Raw genomic sequence first — 20,103 nt, forward strand, 5'->3', positions numbered from 1 at the left:
CATCTTCAGAGGTGTAGCACCGAAAGACAGAGATCTCTCAGTGTCTTTTGGTGCTACACCTCTGAAGATGCCAGCCACAGCTGCTGACGAAACGTCAGGAACTACAATGCCAAGACCACAGCCATACAGCCCGGAAAACCCACAACAACCATCGTTCTCCGGCCGTGAAAGCCTTCGACAATACATCAAAGTACAGAAGAATCAGCAGACGCAACCAGCCACTTTGCAGCACTAACAGATGCCAGGAAGAGATCCGGATCACTGAAAAACTCTATTACTCTACCCAATGAGCTAAAGTAAAACTTTCACCCATTAAACTCTCATTTAAAATGCAGTCCTTCCTGTAGTGGTGAATTAATGCGCTGGCTGGGGAGGAAAAGGAAGAACAAGACTCGTCATGTGCTAGCGATGGGCGAGGATCCTCACAATCACAATTAGCAGGTACACAAATGCGGCTTTTAAAGCCCGCTTTGCCACATGCACGATAGGCGCTGCTCACCCATGAACAGGGCCGGTAGACTCCAGTAGATGGAATCACCGTATGCTTCGCCTGTGGAGTCATTTGGGATTTTTTGTGTGTGATTAGGGCCCCCAGCCTGGTTCAGGGTGGAGGCATTTCGCTGCAGCTTTTCCCAAAGGGAGAACTCACGGACACCGAGGGAGCTTTGCATACACCCAGAAAGGCCGAGCTGCCTGCTTGCTTGCTTCCTTCCCCAGCCTTTCTTGCGGTTGAGTCATGGGCAAGACCGGAGGGATTCCCTGCCAGGGCTCTTTTGGCGGGTGCCTCCCTCTCACACCAGCCCTCCTTTCTCCCCCCACCCCAGACAGCTTCTAACTAAACAGCCCCCCTTTTTCTCTGAGGGTTGCACTCAGTGGATTGATGAACCTTTGCAGCCCCCCCCCCCCCCCGCTCTGAGAAGGGAAGTCTCAGCAGCCTCCCCGGCCTGCCCCTGCGCCCCTGAGAGCATCTCGGCCATTCTTCAAAACCTTGCAGAAGTTCTGTCACTGCCAAGATTGCAGCAGCTACTCGGAGGGCCCAGGTGGCTGTGAGGCTCTTGTGCTGAATTAGAAAAGAACAGCAAGAGAGAGTGGAGAAGAAGAAGATGCTCACCACAGAAAGACCAAAAACAAAACTTAAGGGCTTGTTTCAAGACATTAGAACTTCCTAGCTGAGAGAGCGTCTGTGTGACTTGCCTTTGGAGTGAGAAAAATGACAGAGACCAAGAACGGGAAAAGTTAATCCAGAAGTATCTTCATAGAAACCTGGAATGTGAGCTGGGGGAGATTGTAAGAAGCCCTTGAGGGGGTGCCACCAAGTTCTCGTCACATTACGACTGTGGCAGGCAGACGGAGCAGGCTTTTCCCCCTGCCACTGAGCCACTGGGTACTGTCCCTGGTGGAAAGTCCTGCCAGGGATGGTTGTTGTGGGTTTTCCGGGCTGTATGGCCGTGGTCTCGGCATTGTAGTTCCCGATGTTTCGCCAGCAGCTGTGGCTGGCATCTTCAGAGGTGTAGCACCAAAAGACAGAGATCTCTCAGTGTCACAGATCTCTGTCTTTTGGTGCTACACCTCTGAAGATGCCAGCCACAGCTGCTGGCGAAACATCGGGAACTACAATGCCAAGACCACGGCCATACAGCTTGGAAAACCCACAACAACCATCGTTCTCCGGCCGTGAAAGCCTTCGACAATACATTCTGCCAGGGAGTTTCCACATTGCTAAACATGCCATGTTGACTAGGGATGCTTTGCTTTCAGACCTGGCCTCGGCCTTAGGGTCGTTCTAAGATTTCTGCCCCCACCCCCTGTCCTGCCCGCTCACGGCATGTCCCAGCTGTTGTTCATATTGGACTTTTCACTTGTGCCCCGTAATCCGCCTTGGATCTCCATGAGAAAGGCGGACTGTATATATATATATATACACAATATACACAATGTAGACCTGCAGGAAACGGGACCTCTGCCTCCACCCGCGTTCCAGCACCTCCTACTCGGGTTACCAACTCCAGATCGGGAAATTCCTGGAGCTTTGAGGGCGGAGCGAGGAGAGGGAGGGAGAGGGAATCGCGCCTTAGAGACCCCCCCCCCCACCAAACCTTTCCTGGAGGTTGGCAACCCTCCACTGCCCCCTTCTCCGGCGGCCGGAGTCCCGTCGCCCTTCGGGCAGAGCTCCCGGCTCGGAAGAGAGACGGACCGCGGAGGGCCGGGCCGGGCTCCGGCAAGCGCCCCGCCTCGCTCCCGTCCAGCTCTAGCCCTCTGCAAGCCCGTCCCGCAGCCCGCGGCAGGCGAGCCGGCAGGGCCGGGCGGCGCAGCTGGGGAGCCGACGCACAGCCCGCGGCGCCGCGGCCAGGCTCCGGCCCACGCCACCGCCGCGCCCGGAGCCAACCGGCCCCGGGAGCGCCACGCCGCTCGCTCCCCGCCGCCCCGCGCGCGCCCCCGCGCCGGCCCGCCCACCGGCGCCGCCTTCCCGGGGAGGCGCTGGGCGAGGCTGCCGCGGCTGGCGGGCGGGCGAGCGAGCGAGCGAGGGCGGCCGTGCCTGGCTGCTGCGCGTCCCGGGGGCGCCGAGGCGGGGCGGGGCGCGGCGGGGGGCGCGGGCGAAGATGGCCGCGCCGGCGGTGGGCAGCAAGGCGGGCGCCGGCGGGCCCGGCCCGGCTCGCCCGCCGCCCGCGGCCGCCGCCGCCTTCCCGGAGCTGGACTTCCGCTCGGGCGCCCGCGTGGAGGAGCTCAACCGGCTCATCGCCGAGTTCGGCCGCCACGACCAGCGCGAGTACGACGACCAGCGCGCCCTGGAGATCCACACCGCCAAGGACTTCATCTTCTCCATGCTGGGTGAGCCGCGCCGAGCCGAGCGCGCTACGCTGCCGGGGGCGCCGCCGCCGCCTCGTTGTGCGCGGCCCGAGCGCAGACAAAGGCGCCTCTGGCGGGGCCGGCCGGCCGGCCGGGGGGCGCCCACAGGCGAACCCCCCGCCAAGGGCCGCCGCTCGGCCCGCCCGCAGGAGGCCCTCCGCTCGGCCCGGGCTCGGGGCTGTTGCCCGGGAGCAGCTGCGGGTGTGGCCGGGCGGGCAAAGGGCCCGGCCGGAGGACCGGCCGGGCAGGCCGGGGGAGGCGCGGCGCGGCGCTGGCTGCCTGGCGAGGGCGCCCCCGCTGCCCGCGGCGTCTCGGCGGCGCCTCCCTCGCAGCGTCCCGGGCTGGCCTCCGCCGCCCAGGGCTGCGCTGTGCGATGCGATCGTCGCCCGGGCTGGCGGGAGCCCCCCTGCCCTGCCCTGCCCTGCCCTGCGCTGCCCGCAGAAGCGCCCCCCCCGCCCCCGGTGTGCCGCGGAGCCCTTCGCTGCCCGCCCGCCCGCGTGGCCTTGCCGCTCAGCGCCGGCCCGGGCGGCCTCTCCCGGCAAGAAGCGGGGACCCCCCCCCCCGCGCCCGCGGCTGGGCGGCAGCAGCCGCCCTCCGGACGGGCCCCCGAGGGGAGGCTCCGGGCCCCGAGGCCGGGCCGCGCCGGCGCTTCCCGCGGGGCGCTGCCCGTGTTCCTCCTGTCCCTCTTGGCAAGAGCTCGGCGCCACCATCCAAGTGCAACCAGGCGGGCCAACAGACCGGCGGCCGAGGCGCAGCCCCGCGTGGCACCGCAGTCCCCGGCTGTGGCCTCGGGGAGGAGCCCGCTGGTGGGCAGGGAGCGAGGGCGGGCGGGGCCCTCCTATTCCAGGGGAGGCGGCGGGCCTGGCCCCCAAGGGCCCCCCCGGAAGGGGGCTCCTCCCGGCGCCTGGGGTCTGGAAGAGAGAGGCACCTGCTCGGGAGGCAGCCCCGTGTGGCCTGGGTCATGGAAAGGCCGTGTGAACGTGATGCTGGCCGGGGCAGGCGAGAGTCGGCTGCCAGGGGCTGTTGTGATGAAAGGGCACCTGCTCGCGACTGCTGGGGATCTCTCCGACTGCTTAAATGTCTGGTTTTTTAAAAAAAACAATACCTTCACATTACTTGGAGGTGGTGATTACACAGAATCAGGTCCCAGAAATCAGAGGCCCTGCCCTTTCTGGAGCTGCCGTAGAATCCACCCGAAGAAGAAGAAAGAGCCGTGTGAACAAGGCCGCCGCCTGGGGGACTGGTGGGCTCCAGGGTTTGTTTTCCACGGCAGTTCAGAGTTCAGGCCAAGGGGAGTCCCGCGGTTCCTTGTGTGCTGAAGGACGTGCCCCCAGGGCCCACAAACGGTCCTGTCTGCCACACCTGGCCTTCAGGTCTGAAAGGAGGATGTGGGCTTTGCATAACTCCATCCTGATGAGCTTCGACTTGCCCTGGCGGCTGGGTGGGAAAGCCGGGGTGGGGCTTGTGATTCGTTGGCCTTTCTCTTTTCCGTAAGAAAATTGCACACTGTTAAAATAGAATTAAAGGCTGGGTGTTGGCTTGCCAAGCCAAATACTTGCAGATCTACAAATGGTAACTAGGAGACAGTGAGTGGGGTGCGACCCCCTCCGCTCTCACCAAAGAGCCTGGTATGTTTCTGGAGGAGCCCAGACTTGGAAAGCAGCAGGCGCAGTATCCCTGTTGCTAATGAACTCGGAGAGCTTTTCTCTCGGGAACCAGCTGTGCATCTTTCTCACAACAAAGAGGGAGGGAGAGAGAATTTAAATACAGCTGTAGATGCGAGATTACAGGGTTGTTGTTTTTTTTTAAGTAGAGGTTCAGGTAGGGTGGCACTACGAAGTCAGTTCAAGGGATTTTGTCTTCCTAAGCAAGATACACTGTTTCTTGGGCTTGGTTTGAACCCACCTGGGGGTGGCCCAGGCAGGGTTCTGGTGCCCTCCTTTGCTGCTGGAGGGTAGGCACAAGTGGGTCCCCTGCAGGCAAGCGCAACAGTGCCTTCCTTGCAGTGGCTTCTAACACAGGTGGCTCGTGGGCCCTGGCTGGATAGCTAGCTGTAATGAAGGTCCTTGGCAAAGCCCTCTGGGAAGTTCTCTCATCTGACCATTTTGTTCATTAATAGTCCTAGAAATAGTTAAGAGTCCTAGAAATAGTAAAGAGTCCAGTAGCATCTTTAAGACTAACCAACTTTATTGTAGCATAAGCTTTCGAGAACCACAGCTCTCTTTGTCAGATGCATCGTCAGCTTTCAAGAACCACAGCTCTCTTTGTCAGATGCATTGTCAGCTTTTGAGAACCACAGCTCTCTTTGTCAGATGAAGAGAGCTGTGATTCTTGAAAGCTTCTGCTACAATAAAGTTGGTTAGTCTTAAAGATGCTACTGGACAGTTTACTATTTTGCAATGATAGACACATGGCTAACTTCTCTGGATCTAGGTCTTAGAAATGGAACCTATATATTTATTTATTTACAAGATTTTAACCTCACCTTTCTGCCCGCTCAGGGCCACCAAGGCAGCTAACCAATTCAAATATACAAATTAAAATCCTAAGTCACCATTAGGAGTGTGTCGGGACGCAGCTCGTGTGTCTCTGGCCTTTAGGGGCACTCTGAGCTTCTCTTGCCCTTGTAGTGGTGGGGGGCTCCTTGCCTGGCAACCCTGGGCTTATTGATGGCTTCCCTTGGAGAAAAGAGCTTATGGAGGTGACCTACTTCTTACGTTATAATGAGTAATCTGCGTGTGAGAGCGAGCGAGTCCGGAGCAGAGCGCCTCAGGCAGTGGCCAGAGGTGCTGAGATGGGAGGGTCGGAAGCAACCTCTGCTGTTGTGTCCTTTGACTGTTGCTTGTAATTCCAAAGCCTGCCCTGGCCCAAGTATGTGGAAATCTCTTTGACTACAAGAGCGTTCCCTGACTTTTTCAAGAATGTGGTTCAGCAGTCCAGTTTCTCTGGCCTGAAGCGCTGTGGCTTGTTCCTCGTGCACCAGGCCTCCCACAAGGGGTTGCCTCTTGAAAGTTAAGAGGCGGCTTCCTCCTCCTTCCCGTCTCCACACGTTGATGATCAGTTCCCTGAGAAAGACTCCCCCCGCCTGTCCTGTGGTACCTTTAGAGCCTAACAGATGTCTTGTAATGGTATTTTTCATGGGCTGGAGCTCACAGAAGCCTCTGCCGTTACCCGTTTGTGTGCCTTTAGGGGGCTGAAGGGCCCTTCCTTCGGTTTTGCTGCAGAGCACCAGGAGGTTGGCTGACGTACAGGCAGGGCTTTTTTTCAACGGGAACGCGGTGGGACGGAGTTCTGGCACCTCTTGAAAATGGTCACATGGCCGGTGGCCCCGTCCCCTGATCTCCAGACAGAGGGGAGTTGAGATTGCCCTCTGCGCTGCTCGGCAGCGTGGAGGGCAATCTCAACTCCCCTTTGTCTGGAGATCAAGGGGCGGGGCCACCGGCCATGTGACCATTTTCGCCAAGGGTGATTTAAACTTTAAAAAACTCCCCCCTTGTTCCAGCTGACCCAAAGTGACGTCACTGTGCGGTCCTGAGTTCCACCACCTCTTTTCCCAGAAAAAAAGCCCTGTGGCTGCGCACAGGAAAACTTGACCAACACAACGGCAAGTCCCACAGTGGCTTGGCACTGCAGCGGGAAAGGCTTTTGATAATATTTCCAATCAAATAAATAAAAATAGCTGCTGCCAGATGCTAAATGTTTTTCCCCGTGTTCTGCATGCAGTCACTCCAAGCTCCAAGGCGTAGATTTTTTCCTCCTGTTTCTTGTCCCTTTCTAGAAAATGGTGCAGAGGCAAACCCCGACGGAGACTGCAGTGCCAAGCAGGGCATCGGCCTGGCACGGGGCAGCGGGGAGGCTGCCTGATTCTTCTCTGTAGAGATAGTTTCAAGTGGGCGGCCGTGTTGGTCTGCAGTAGAACAGCAGGGGTGAGGTGCAGTGGCGCCTTAGAGACCAACAAGATCCTCAGAGAATGAGCTTTCGAGAGTTGGGGCTCCCTTCTTCCGACACTCTGACTCTCAAAAGCTTCTACCCTGAACGTCTTGTTGGTCTCTGAGGTGTCGCTGCACTCTGGTCTCGCTGCTCTCCATAGGGGTGGGTGGTTTGAGTAAAGATCTGGGAGACCAGCCTGTGTTCTGATTCCAGGTTGGTACGATACAAAAGGGGGAGAGTCTCCTCTAAGCAATACCACAATGAAGAAGACAGCGTCCCGTGAGACTATATAGACTTTACATTTACATTTACAAAACACAACCACTGTTAATATGCAAAAGTAGAATCTCATTGTTAAATCGACTTCTTTCATAAATTTCAAACAATGTCCATCCAACATAAGAACAAGGACTTTGGGTGGACTATTAACCATGTTGGTATGTTGGATGGACATTGTTTGAAATTTATGAAAGAAGTCGATTTAACAATGAGATTCTATGGTTGTTGTGGGTTTTCCGGGCTGTATTGCCGTGGTCTTGGCATTGTAGTTCCTGACGTTTCACCAGCAGCTGTGGCTGGCATCTTCAGAGGTGTAGCACCAAAAGACAGAGATCTCTCAGTGCCAAGACCACGGCAATACAGCCCGGAAAACCCACAACAACCATCGTTCTCCAGCCGTGAAAGCCTTCGACAATACAATGAGATTCTATTTTTGCACATTAACAGTGGTTGTGTTTTGTAAAGTTAAGTCTATATAGTTTCACGGGACGCCGTGTCCTCTTCATTGTGGTATTGCTGATTCCAGCTTGGGCACGAAGCTCACTACGTGAACTTGGTTGGGCTTTTTGTTGGGGCCTACCTCATAGGGCTGGGTGGGAGAAGAGCCACAGACGTGGCCGTGAGCACCTTGGAGGAAAAAGGGCGGGAGAAAAAACAGTTGCTGTAAATTCCGTCCTGGTTACGTCTCCCTCCGGGCAGCCTAGTGCACGACTTAAGAGGGGGGAGATGACACGCCGCCCGCCCGGAATTCTCTTCATTGGGAGCTGATTCTCCCGGCAGAGCAGACCCCTTCTGAACCTTGCTTTGTGTAAAGTGCTCCTTCGTATGTGATTACCAGAAGGGTGCTGGCAGACCCCACAGCCCCCCTGGACTGCCTGTTGGCTGGGCCGTGGTGGTCCTTTGCGACGTGCTCCTGCCAAGCGTCAAAGTGCGTCACTCTGACCTCCGTCCCTGGCTCTCTGCTATGGGGGGAGCCTGGGAGTTCTTGCAGGCCCCCCGAGGGGGATGGCTCAGGTGAGTCGCTGCTGCCCCGTGTTGAATTTAGCAGCCCAGCCGGGCATATGGCTGGGTCATGTTCTCTCTGCGGTTGTGTGCTAGTGTGAGCGACGGGGTTTGGCTTGGCATTGTTTGTGGCCTTGGATTTGCACGTATTGCATAGCAGAGCAGGTGCTCAGCCGTGGGTGGGTTCATTGTGGCTGGGCCATAGCAACTGACCCCGTGCCCAGGAGATGTCCCAGAGAAGATGCCCTGGGCAGGGCTCTTGTATTGGCCTCACGCTCAGTGCCCTCAAGGGAGGTGAAGGAGGTCAGAAGGGGGTGCTCTGCCACCCCCCCCCCCCAATTCTCTTACACAGGCCCTCTGAAGATGGCAAAAACTGGCTGGAGGCTGCTGCTGGGCTGTGGAGAGAGAGCATTGAGCCGGTGTTGTGTGTTCCTGGCTTGCCCGAGCCACGATAAAATGAATAAAAGGAACCGCAGTGTGAAGAACCAAAACAAAAAGTGCCAAAGCGCACATTGTGCTAAATCACTGTATTGTGAGGATAAAAATGGAGGAGAGAACAATGGAGGCCACAGGGACCCCCTGGGGAGAAAGGCAGGGCATAAACAAAGTAAATAAAGATTTCACTGCATGCCAAAGATGCCCTGTGCCTTTATTATTATAACAAATGCAAACAGTAATTCCCCATCTTTTTTCCATCCCTCCCAGCCATAGACCAGGCCCAGACCTGTGTTGCTTCAAGCAGAGAGGCTGCAGCCAGTGCCTTCCAGCCTCCTCCTCTTCCCCCCGGGACCTGCCTGCCCTTACAAGATGGACTGTGCCTAGTCCTTTCGCCCAGGGACCCTTCTTTCCATTTTATCAGTAGGAATGTTGAGTCATGCAGAGACACTTTCAGCAAACCCGCTTGTTGGGGGTGACCGAGAAGCAAGGCTACAGTTGCCGGAAGTGAGTTCGAGAGGTCAGGCTTTTGAGTTCAGTCCATAAGGGTGTAGTGCCTGTAGCCTGCTAGCTATGGGGGCACACCTACCTGGGCAGCAGCCAGGAAGCTGAGCCAAGGCTGCCTGGGGAAGGCCTGGGGCTGCCCGTGGCGGCGGTGCCAAGAGAGCAGAGAGGTGGTGCCGGGGAGAGGCAGGATTTTGAATCCTGCCGAGGCCCCATTGCAGCAGAGGCAGCTTCAGGACTGAGAAAACAGCCCCCCCCCTGGGGAGGGGGAGGGGGAGGGGGCTGGACAGCTCTGACCGCTGGGCAAGGGCCCCAGTGGAAGGGGCTCTGGTGATGTCTCTTGGGGCCAAGATGCAGCCGGGTCAGAATGGGTTGCTGCATGTTTGCAACCCAATTTCCCACCAGGTATTTTGGGCCTGGCCCCGCTGAGGCTCGCTGCCCTGCCAGCATCTGTCAGACCCCCTGCAGAAAGGCACTTTGGGGTAAAAGCTGCCTGTGCTTCCCCAGAGCACCCCATAACAGCAACCAGTTGGGGTCCGGCTTGTGGGAAAACGTATGCAGTGGAAAATGCCGCCTGTGGCTGATATTACTGGGGCTCCATAGCACAGTTTTAATACTGTTCTGCCGCTCTGCTGCGGACTAACCTGGCTACCCACCTAAACTAAGTGTTAATATGGGATGGGTAAAAGCACCAAGTGGAGAAGCCTACAAGGCAGATGACGTGGGGGGTGGGGAGGCATGTTGACCCCAGATATTATGGTGGCTTGTTTTTGAAAGAGGTGGCGTGGTGCCAAGCCTGTGGGTTTCAGCCCAAGGGCTCTGGTGCCACCCGCTCTGGGCCTGGGCTGCTGCTGCGCTCTGCCCTCCCAACTGGCCTGCAGGTGCCTGCCCAAGTCCTTAGCGATTCTGTGCATCAGCAAACTCTCTTTTTCTGTAAAGGAGACCCGGGAAGGCCTTTAGGGGAGAGACTGGAAAAAGAAGGCCTTTTTACCATTTGGGGTATGTGCATCCCAATTGTATTTGGACCTTGAGGGTATTTAGGTTTGGGGTTTAGTTCTGGCAGGACGGGCTGGCTTTTGTCCCCATCTGCGTGTCTTCCGTGCTTGGAAGAGACGGCTAATCTCTGGCCAGGTTTTTAGGAGATTGTTCTCGGGAGCGGCTTGACTTCAAGGGCCTCTGAATTTCCAGCTCTCCGGTGGTGCCCGAGCGTGGGATTAGTGCTGTCTTTCCATTGTTGAATGGCACATTGCAGAGTAAACACTGAGTGCCACTCCATTCAGTATTTTTATTCAGCCTTGCCTAGAGGGGCAAGCAGGGCCAGTTCAGTTCAGCAGCTCTTCGTTTGGCAGACAAGCTGTACAAGGCATGCCAAGCTGGAACGGGCGAGGGCATCTGGAAGCTCTGTCGGCAGTGGCGTCCGCTCACGGCTGGGCCTTGCATGTCGACTGTCTGGATTCAGACATTGCTGTGGCTGCTTGAAAGAATTCTAGGTGAGGAGGGTGCTTGGCCTGAAATCCAGGACTCTGTCCAGAATGGTGAAGAGTCCAGTTGCACCTTTAAGACTAACCAACTTATTTGTAGCATAAGCTTTCGAGAACCACAGCTCTCTTCGTCAGATGCCTCGCAACTATTTTGCAACTACAGACTAGCATGGCTAACTCCTCTGGATCTATGTCCAGAATGGGAGACGGTGCTGGGTTGGTGGGTCATTCCTCGGACACCGGCGCATTGCGCTCATTTCCAGTGAATCCAGACTGGTTTATTAGGATGTTGCAAACCAGGTGTCTGCCAGCTGTGTGACTGAACACAACGCGATGCCCTGCCGCAAACATGCTTTGCATGCCTGTCAGAAAATAAAAGCCTGCAGCTGTGTGTAAAACGACAAGGCTAGCCTTGCGTGTTGCTTGGTTGCATGCATGCATGTTTGTGGTGTATGAACTTGGAGAAGAGTGTGCAGGTGCAGCCATCCTGGCTGGGCTGTCTCGCCCCTGGGCTTCCATGGGGTGCTTCCTGCCTGGTTTGCTTTGCTTAAGGTGGGGGGCAGCGGGGGCACCCAGTGCCCTGACAGGGCTTCCTCGAGGTGTTCCATTCTGGAATGTGTAGTGCCAGGCAACAGAATAAAAAATGCAAAGGAGCCGGGTCACTCTTTCCTCCCATTTCTCCGTGTTATGGGAGAGCGAATTCAGACGCTTGCTTGCCTGACTCTGAACATCTTTCACGTTAGGTGTGAGATGGGGTCTTGTCTCCTGGCCCAGACTTTGGGATATCCCTCCCCTCCCCCCCCCCCGTCCCTCTTGCCTTGATGTTTAATCTTAGCTCATTTTTCACGGTGGCTCTGTTGTGATTTTAGAGTGATTTTGCTCACATTTTAAAATGGCTGCTCCAGCGACGGTCTCTTGGTGAAAGTGGTCTTGGGGGCATTTTTTAACAAACCAGCCCTGCAGGAAACTCCAGCCTCTTAAGAGATCCGCGTCTTCTCTGCCTTGAGGAGGTTTGGACCAGACGGCTCTGAGCTCCAGTTCCTGTTTTTTCAGGAGGGGAGGGAATGGGTGACCCCCCCCCCTGCCCGCCCGCCTGTTCTTTTTGGAGATGACTCCAGCGGATTGCTCTGCATTGTGAAAAAGGAGGGAGCCGAAAACGGCCGATGCCTTCCTGGGCGAGCAGCCAGTGTGACATGAGCCTCTCTGGAGCAGATCCAGTTGCCGGCCCCTGGCTTGCCCCAGTCATGCAGAAGGCGGGGGCTGGGTGGGGTCCAGGGGAGTGAGCAGAGGGGACGGACCCCTGCGAGAGTGCCGGACTCTGCCCCCATGCGCCTCCCCACATTTCATCCCTCATTGTGCGCCAGCCCTGGCTGAGAGATGGTCGCTTGCTGTGAGGATAAAGTGGAGGAGAAGCGAACTGCTTAGGAAGCTGCTTTGGGCGGGGTGCAAAGGACTAGAATAAATAAAATGTGGAGGAAATGGGTCTCCGCTTTGAGGACAAGGTCCTGATTTGCTTTGGCATTTGGGCTTCTCAGATTCTGCATTAAGGAGCCAAGTCTTTTGGTCCAGGAGGAGAAAAGGGCCAGGCCTTGGTTGAGGACGGTGTGCCTCCAAGCTTCAGGGACCTCTCTCTCTCTGTCCCTCCTGACCTCCCCCCCCCATTGAGTTGTGTGTCTGTGTGTGTGTGGGGGGTCTCATGGACCTGATGCCCCCGCTCTTTCTTTGGCACCTTAGAGGCCAAGCAGGTTTTCCGGGCATGAGCTTTCGAGAGTCAAATTGCCCTTCCTTCTTGTGACTCACGTTTTTCCTTGTGCGGGGAGGCTGGGGGAGCCATTAGCTCTCGAACTCACTGACAACCGGCAGATGGCTAAGATCAGCAAGACGGCTGCTGTCCAATTAACACTGAAGGGGCTGAATAGTGCGAACTTTGCCTGAATTTGACAGCTCCGCAAGTCTCTCAAATATGTGGCTGTATTTATGGCGGGCATTGGAGCATCCTGGCTGGATTTCGTATTTAGTGTTTTCGGAGGGTAGCTGCGTTGGTCTGCAGTACAAGTGCAAGATTCAGTCCAGTAGCACCTTAGAGACCAACTAGGGTAGGACCTTTGAGAGTCAAAGGGAGAAAGGGAGCTTTGGCTCTCGAAAGCTCAGACCCTGGAAATCTAGTTGGTCTTTAAAAGTGCTGCTGGACCCAAATCATGTTTGCTGTGTTTCCCCAGGAAAGCTATACTTTCTTTTCACCAGGTTGATGAAGAGTTCTGGAGAACTTGAAAGCTTGCATGTTGTCTTGGGATTTACACAGGTTTGTGATCGTTTTGCCAGTTTGGTGTAATAGTTAAGAGCAGCAGGACTCTGATCTGGAGAGCCAGGTTTGATTCCCCGCTCCTCCACTTGAAGCCAGCCGGGTGACCTTGGGTCAGTCTCAGCTCTCTCAGAGCTCTCTCAGCCCCACAGGGTGATTGTTGTTGTGGGGATAATAATAACATACTTTGTAAACCGCTCTGAGTGGGTATTAAGTTGTCCTAAAGGGCAGTGTATAAATCTAATGTTGTTATTATTTTGGTTGATCCTAATAAAGGTATCGCACAACTTTGTTTGTTTGTTTGTTTGGACTTCATGGGCCAGCATGACCTGAAGCACGGGGCTTCTTGTATGCTTACATTTAAACTGCAGGAAAAACGTCCCAAATACCAGAGCAGCTGCTGCTGTCAGTGGGACGGGCTTCCTGGAGAGCTTGCGGGGTTGCTTGCCTTGACCGTGTCCCCAAAGAGGACGGACTTTCCCTCCTGTAGCTGGCTCTGTGCCACGCACGGGCCACTCAGCTGCACAGCGCTGTCTCTTTCCTGCCTCTTTTGTGCGGCTCACAACACAGACACAAGGCGTGCAGGCTGGAAGGGTTTGCGTGGGTGTGTGTGTGTGTGTGTGTGTGTGTGTGTTCTCCCCTGAAACGCCATCGAGCGTTTTCGGCGTTGCCTGCTGCTCTTCTTCGCGTTGTTTCTGCTCCATTCTCCAGAAAGGTCAAATCCTTCCTCTCTTGTCAGTCAGTGCAGCTTCTGAGGAAACAAGAAGTTGCTCAAGTGCTGGATGATGACATCGAGAACGCTTGGCGTTTGGAGCCATCGCAGCGCAGTCCTAGGCAGAGTTACTCCAGTCTAAGCCTGCTGAGTTCCGTGGGCCTAGGCTGGAGTAACTCTTCCTAGGATTGCACGATGCCCCGTGTGCTGTGGCCAGAGCCCCTAATGGACAGGGAGCCAGGAGGAAGGGGGGGGGGCTCTTTCTGTGCCAGAGCGGCATGTCTGTGGCTTGTGGTCCTCTTGGAAGATTTTCCTTTGTTTAAATAAAACTTTTTTGGCAACAATATACTAGAATGTATTTAATCGTAATACACTATTAAAGAGTTCAGTGTTTTCAATATTATAGTGCAAAACTTGAGTTGTTCAGGAGGCCTTTTTTGCTCAGGCAATAGGACTGTGCTCTAAGGAAATGACTTTGGGAAAGGGACTGTAGACTATACTGCGGGATACTGCTTATGATATGGACACTGGGTAGTTACTGCACCGTTTCACCGTTGTGGCCAGTTGTCAGAAAAGTAGGATGAAATCCCCCACCCCGCTCCGTGGCAGGCTCTCTGTGGTTCTTCTGCGAAACCCTCCCCTCCCCTCATTGGTAGCGGGATTTTGGGAATGTGGCCTGGGGCGAGCTGGCGTGGCCACTTCTGGTCAGGGGCATAGACGAGGGAGGGAGGGGGAGAGAAAGAGAGAGAACTGCTTCTGTGGGGGCTGGAATCCGCCACAAGAAAGAGCCTTTGTCCTGTTCACACCATTATTCCATTAAAGATTTATCTGCCTTTTGAAATCCCCTTTAGAACTGCCAGGGCTGGCACCGGAGAATCGCCTTCCCTTCCCAGCTCTGGCAGTTTTTGCCAGAGAGGACCGATAGTGCTGTGGTGGCGAATGCGCCAGGCCTCTGCCGGCCTCACTGCTAACGCTTCCCGTCTTTGTGTTTTTGGGGGGACATCTTGCAGCTGGAGCTATGCAGAGCCTTGCCTCTGTGGGTGGGTCTGCTGTAGCAAAACCCAGCAGGGGTCTTGTGGCCTCTTCCAGACTGGCAAAGCTGTATTCTAACAGTGGCTTTCGTGGGCCCATGACTTTGGGGAGGGGGAGGCTTTGCAAAAGGAAACCAGGGCAGAGCCAGCCTGGACGACTCCAAGTGCAGCAAGCACGTGGATAGTCCGATCTGTGCCAACAAAGTGCCTTTGCATTTAAAAAAAATGAAATTCTAAGGTGGAAGACTGTGATCTGCAAGATTTCAGGTAAGGACCTCTTGGAGAAATGAGGCGGGCTTAATAGACTAATGCGTGTTAGACTAGTAGGCAGAACAAACGAGTTGAGAGTTTTCATAAGTCTTCTATGCCTGGATTGTTTTAAGTACTGTATATTGATAAAATGCCCAAATGGTTCTTTCGCTCAGGGATGCCCCAGTAATTTGGCAAGGACCATTTCTGATTCGGATGTAGAAGTTCTACCAGTTTGGACAGCTATCACCAAATCTTTTTAGGTCCAATTTCAGTTTATTTGGAGAGGGGGCACCAGGGTCGATTCGATTTAAATTATGATTTGAATCTTGATTTAAATCACTAGTCAGTAAGACGAGATTTAAATCATGCTTTTCTACATGACGACTCCTCACACTTAGCTTCTTGTGCAGCTCTATTCTACTCCCCACAATCTTCTATCCATTGAGTTTTTTGTATCTTAGCACGTAAGAGTTCTGTGTACAAAGGTCTTTTCCTCAACTGTATGTTGATTTTATAACCTTTTTGCTGTGAAGAAGAAGCATGATCTCTGCAGACACAAATTCACAGTTTTGAGAACTGTAAAACCAAGCATCTGTGACAATATCTTCTAGACGGAAAAACTGCCCAATAAACTTACAAAAACCTCTAGAAGCGCATGACATTGTAAATAGATTAATGGAATTTGTTTACCAAAAAATGTAAACATTGCATGAATATACAGCCTCATGCTACATAATTAAAAACTAATCCTTATTTCATAATGATAACCTTTGGGCTGTAATGTATCTTAAATAGGAAACTATCTTTATTCCATAAAAAACATTGTATTTTAAAAATCTGATTTAAGTTTTAAAAATCCAATTTAAATTAAAAAATCCATTTTTTAATTTTTTAAAAAAATCATTGCTTTTTATCCATCCTGGGGGCACGCTACTGTTGGATATGTAGATCGTTGCTGGAGTTGCCTGAGAGGTTAAATTTCCTCATGGAACTCACAGAAGAGGACGGATCCATTATACAGACTTTCAGATAAGAAAATGACCCGGGATTCTTAGGAAAGAGAGCCTTGGAAATCTCCAAGGTGGTGCCCCTCGCAAACGCAGGGGAGCCGATTCACACCGAGGGAGTGTGGCGGGCCTTGCCCGTGGGACACTGACCGGGTTTGTTTAAGTTCTTCATCTGTGGTTTTCAACATGCCCGCAAGTTCGTGTTGGCAGGCATGAGAGGCCTGGCTAACTGTGAACCTTTCACGGGGCTCGGAGAGGGCCGGCCGGCTAAATGTTCAGTGGCCTTTGTCCCTCTGGGGCTTACGGAGTCCCTGTGGTGGCAGAATGGACTGCGCCGAGTCCGACTGCGGTGCCGTTAATTAGGCCGCGAAGCAAAACGGAGCTCTCACCATGCAAGCAAACAGAACCAGTCAGCTCTTAGCTGAACTGGTTTTCGACTTGCAAGTGTGTGTGTGTGTGTGTGTGTTTTGTGTGTGTGTGTCTTCTCTTTTTCACACCAGCCCTCTAAAGCAGCATTCTGCCTGCCCAGCGCTCCATGAAGGGGGCACTCCTCGGAGCAGAGCAGGGGCTGCTGCTCGGGGCTTGCCTCGTGATCTGATTTGGGAGGGGGCCGTAAAAGGTCTGCCATTAATTAGTGGCTTGGTAATTGAATTAGAGCGGCAGTCATTTGACCCTCCAAGCCCTCGACAGAGATGCCCTTTGAATGCCGCTTGTCGGCCTTGGCGGAAGGCCTGCTCAGCCCTTCAGCACCCCCGGTGTAAGATGTGAGCTGTACAAAGGGCACCTCGTGAGTAACAGCCTGTCTGACTTTTGAAGAGTGAGGCGTTTTCTGAGAGAGTATTCCAGCCTAAAATGAACTTTATAGAAGTCGGGGTCTGCTTTGTGTTTGAGGGGCTCGTCTTTGGCTAGTGGCCCCAGCAGCTGAGAGGCCCCTTTGTGTATGTGTGTGCGTGTGCATGCGCGTGTATGCATACCTGTAGGTGCTGGGGAGGGCTGGTGCTGGTTGTCCCCCTGCCTGGGATCTTTCTGGTGGCATCTGGCTGGCCTCTTTGGAAACCCAGTCCTGGCCAGAAGAGCCCTGGCCCTGATCCAGTGAGGCGCTCTTGGTGATCCAAAGGGAACTTCGCATGTCAGGCCCTTGATGGACGGCGTTGTGTTTCCTTGGCGCATGGCGTGCCTCTTCAAGAGTGGGCCAAGAATCTCTTGCTCTCTCTCTCTCTCTCTCTCTGAGACCCGTGGGCTGGTGGGCCTGTCCAAACCAAAGAATCCCAGGTTCCTGTTGCTCTCCTGCAGTCTGGTTTTTCAGGGGCCCTTCTGTGCCGTTGCTCAGGGGAGCAGTTCCCAGACCAGACTGCCAGAACAGCAGGGCGGAGAGGGCCTTCTGCCCTTGGCTTGGGGCACCGTGTGGGTCACTTTGGTTTGAGCCTTCCTTCCTTTTCCTGCCTCTTGTGTGTGTGTGTGTGTGTGTGTGTGTGTGTGCATGCACCACAGTGACACTGGAGGGCCTGCTGGCACCTCCATTCCGTTCCCTGCCTTGGCGCTGGCAGCTGTGCCCTCCCTTCAGAGCCCACCTCCCTCGTCTGCCTGGGCTGTGTCTTGTCCCCTGGGTCACGTTCTTCCCTTTGTCGTCTTCCATTTGTAAGTTCCCTGGGGCAGGGCCTTCTTGGTACCGTGGACACTAATGGGTCTTCATAAATAACCGTGAGCCAGTCGTGAAATAAAATAGATGCGGGGCTCAGACCAAACTCTGGGCTCCGGTGGGGTCTGGCGAGGGCCATTCCGTGGGTCTCCCTCACCCAGTGATTCTGGTGGGATGAGGGTGGGTGATGTTAACAAGCCAGGTGCCGCCAGGTGCTCCAGTTCGGAGAAGCCCCCGTTTCCTGTGGGCGTTATGTGCATGTGCACTGCTGCTGCTGCTGCTTAACAGCGGCCCTGCCTGGCTGTTTTCACTTCTTGGTCTATAAATCCTGGCTGGGGGCAGCCTTGGGGGGGGGTCACCCTGGGCTTGCAGGGGGGCACCTTTCAGCCTTGTGGCGCTGACAGTGTCAGTGTTGGCCACAGTCGTGGCAGCTGAAGCTCAGTCATAAGATCTCAGCATACTCTGCTCGTTCCCGAGAAGCTGTGCCAGGATCCGAATTAAGAACGCCCCCCCCCTTCCCTGGTGCTCTCTGGCATCGAGGCATCTGCCACCTCTCGGGCTGGGAAGGACTGGCTGGAGACTGGTGCCTGCTTGATGGGCTGCTCCATGTGGCCGTGTGTATTGATAGCTGATGATGCCGAGTTCAAAGCCGCCTGCTCTCCTTTCATGGTTGGCGTCTCTGTTTGGGAGAGGCAGCTCCTTTGCCTTCGATGCAGCTTTTAGGGTGACGCGTTTCTTGCAGAGGGCCCAGGGCTCTGCTGTGTCTGTGCCAGGGTTGCCAACCCCATCAGCACTCTGCTGGTTCGACTCCCACTCCTGCCATGAGCTCAGCAGGCGGCCTTGGGTCAGCCGCTCCTCTTAGAGCCAAGCTACACGTGATGCCTGACACAGGTTGGACACTTGTCAGCAGGGCCGGCGCCAGAGGTTTCAGCGCCTGCGGCGGCGGGCGCGCACGCGCCCCACGGGAGGCATGATGACGTCATCGCAGACGTCATCACGCACCACAGGGGGGCTGGGCTGCGCGCGGACCGCCGAGCGCAGAAGCTGCGGGCTGCTGCTGGAGCAGCGCGTGGAGGCTGATCCGTGCGCTGCCCCAGCAGCAGCTCACAGCTTCTGCGCTCGGCTGGGGCGGAGGAGCGCGCAGCTGAGCTGGCGTGGCTGGCTGCAGCAGTAGCTGTAGCCAGCCAGGCAGCCCCGTGCCGCCGCCGCCACATGCCCCAGCCGAGTGCAGAAGCTGCGGGCTGCTGCTGTAGCGGCGCGCGGAGGCTGCTCCGTGCGCCGCCCCAGCAGCAGCTCACGGCTTCTGCGCCCGGCTGGGGCGGAGGAGCGTGCAGCTGAACTGGCGTGGCTGGCTACAGCTGCTGCTGCAGCCAGCCAGCCAGCTCCGTGCTGCCGCCGCCGCGCGCCCCAGCTGGGCGCAGAAGCCGCGAGCTGCTGCTCGAACGGCACACAGAGGCTGCGCCCGGCTGAGGTGTGTGGCGGCGGCGGCGGCAGCAAGGGGCTGGCTGGCTGGCTGGCTGCAGCAGTAGCTACAGGCGGCCCTGCCCCCAACACCCCCTCCAGCGCCCCTCCAGTGCCCGCGCGCCCGAGGCCACCGCCTACCTGGCCTCCATGGGTGCGCCGGCCCTGCTTGTCAGCTTCCCTCAAGTTTTGATGGGAAATGGAGGCGTCCTGGTTTTACAGCTTGGCTCTCCATTACAGCTGCAAGACCAGGATGCCTACATTTCCCATCAAAACCTGAGGGAAGTTGACAAGTGTCCAACCTGTGTCAGGCGTCACTTGTAGCTTGGCTGTCAGTCCCAGCTCCCTGGCTGCATTGTGGGGGTAATAATAACACTGGCTTTATTCGCCGTTCTGAGCGGGGCACTAATCTGTCTAGAAGAGCTGTATATAAGTGCAGTTATTATTACAGAGAGCTGCTTTACCATAGTGGTTGGGCTGTGAATCAGCACTCTGCTGGTTCGATTCCCGCTCCTGCCATGAGCTCAGCAGGTGGCCTTGGGGAAGCCCCTCCTCTCAGCCCCAGCTGCGTTGTGGGGATAACAACAACACAGACTTTGTTCACTGCTCTGGGTGGGCACTGGTCTGTCTAGAAGAGCGGTATATAAGCACAGTTTTTATTTATTTAAATAAATAGAGAGGCCTTGATGAACCTGAGCCACCAGTGCTCTGTTGATGCTCTTGCCCAGGAGTTCCGCTGGGAAGAGCCGCAGTCAAAGACCCTTTTAGCCCAAGACATCCTTTGAACGGAAGATCCCAGAGTCTTCTCCGAAGCAGGAGTTCTGATCCAAGGAAGCCCACCAAGGTCACCGGTGCTTAATGGCAAAGGAGCTTCTTCCCGTGCCCTCAGGGGGAAAACTCTTGCTCAAAATGTCCAGGACTGCAGACACAAGCAAAACCTTTGCGGGTCAGTTTTTTAAAAGTTCATTTCTGTGCCGCCTCTCCAGGGAAGAATCCCCACCTCCCTCCTCAGCATTGCCTGGGCTCTCCTCATGCGCCCCCCCCTCCCTGCGCCAACCACAATCCCCAGAGGCTGCCTTTGCAGGCCGCCGGACTCGAGAGTGGATTAGAGGTGATTGGGAAAGAACAGCAAGATTAAAAGAAGGACGCAAAGAGAATTAAAGTTCCAGCGGAGCCCCTCGTCTCAAGCATCCAGCTGCCTCATAGGACCTGTTCCATTCA

General features: G+C 55.4%; 1 protein-coding gene across 4 annotated transcripts in view; it reads left to right on the forward strand.

The window, feature by feature from the left end:
* Positions 1-2,648: 2,648 nt before the first annotated feature.
* Positions 2,649-20,103, forward strand: part of MB21D2 (Mab-21 domain containing 2) — a 47,846-nt gene continuing 30,391 nt past the window's right edge. The window contains exon 1 of one of the 4 annotated variants that reach the window (XM_054984025.1): positions 2,649-2,829. In XM_054984025.1, coding sequence (XP_054840000.1) covers positions 2,823-2,829 — 7 coding nt within the window. In that variant the 5' untranslated portion in view covers positions 2,649-2,822. The remainder of the gene's footprint in view (positions 2,830-20,103) is intronic. The other 3 variants (XM_054984021.1, XM_054984024.1, XM_054984022.1) reach the window with 3 other exon arrangements.

This window comes from Eublepharis macularius, chromosome 6, assembly GCF_028583425.1.
Source record: "Eublepharis macularius isolate TG4126 chromosome 6, MPM_Emac_v1.0, whole genome shotgun sequence".
Taxonomy (NCBI): domain Eukaryota; kingdom Metazoa; phylum Chordata; class Lepidosauria; order Squamata; family Eublepharidae; genus Eublepharis; species Eublepharis macularius.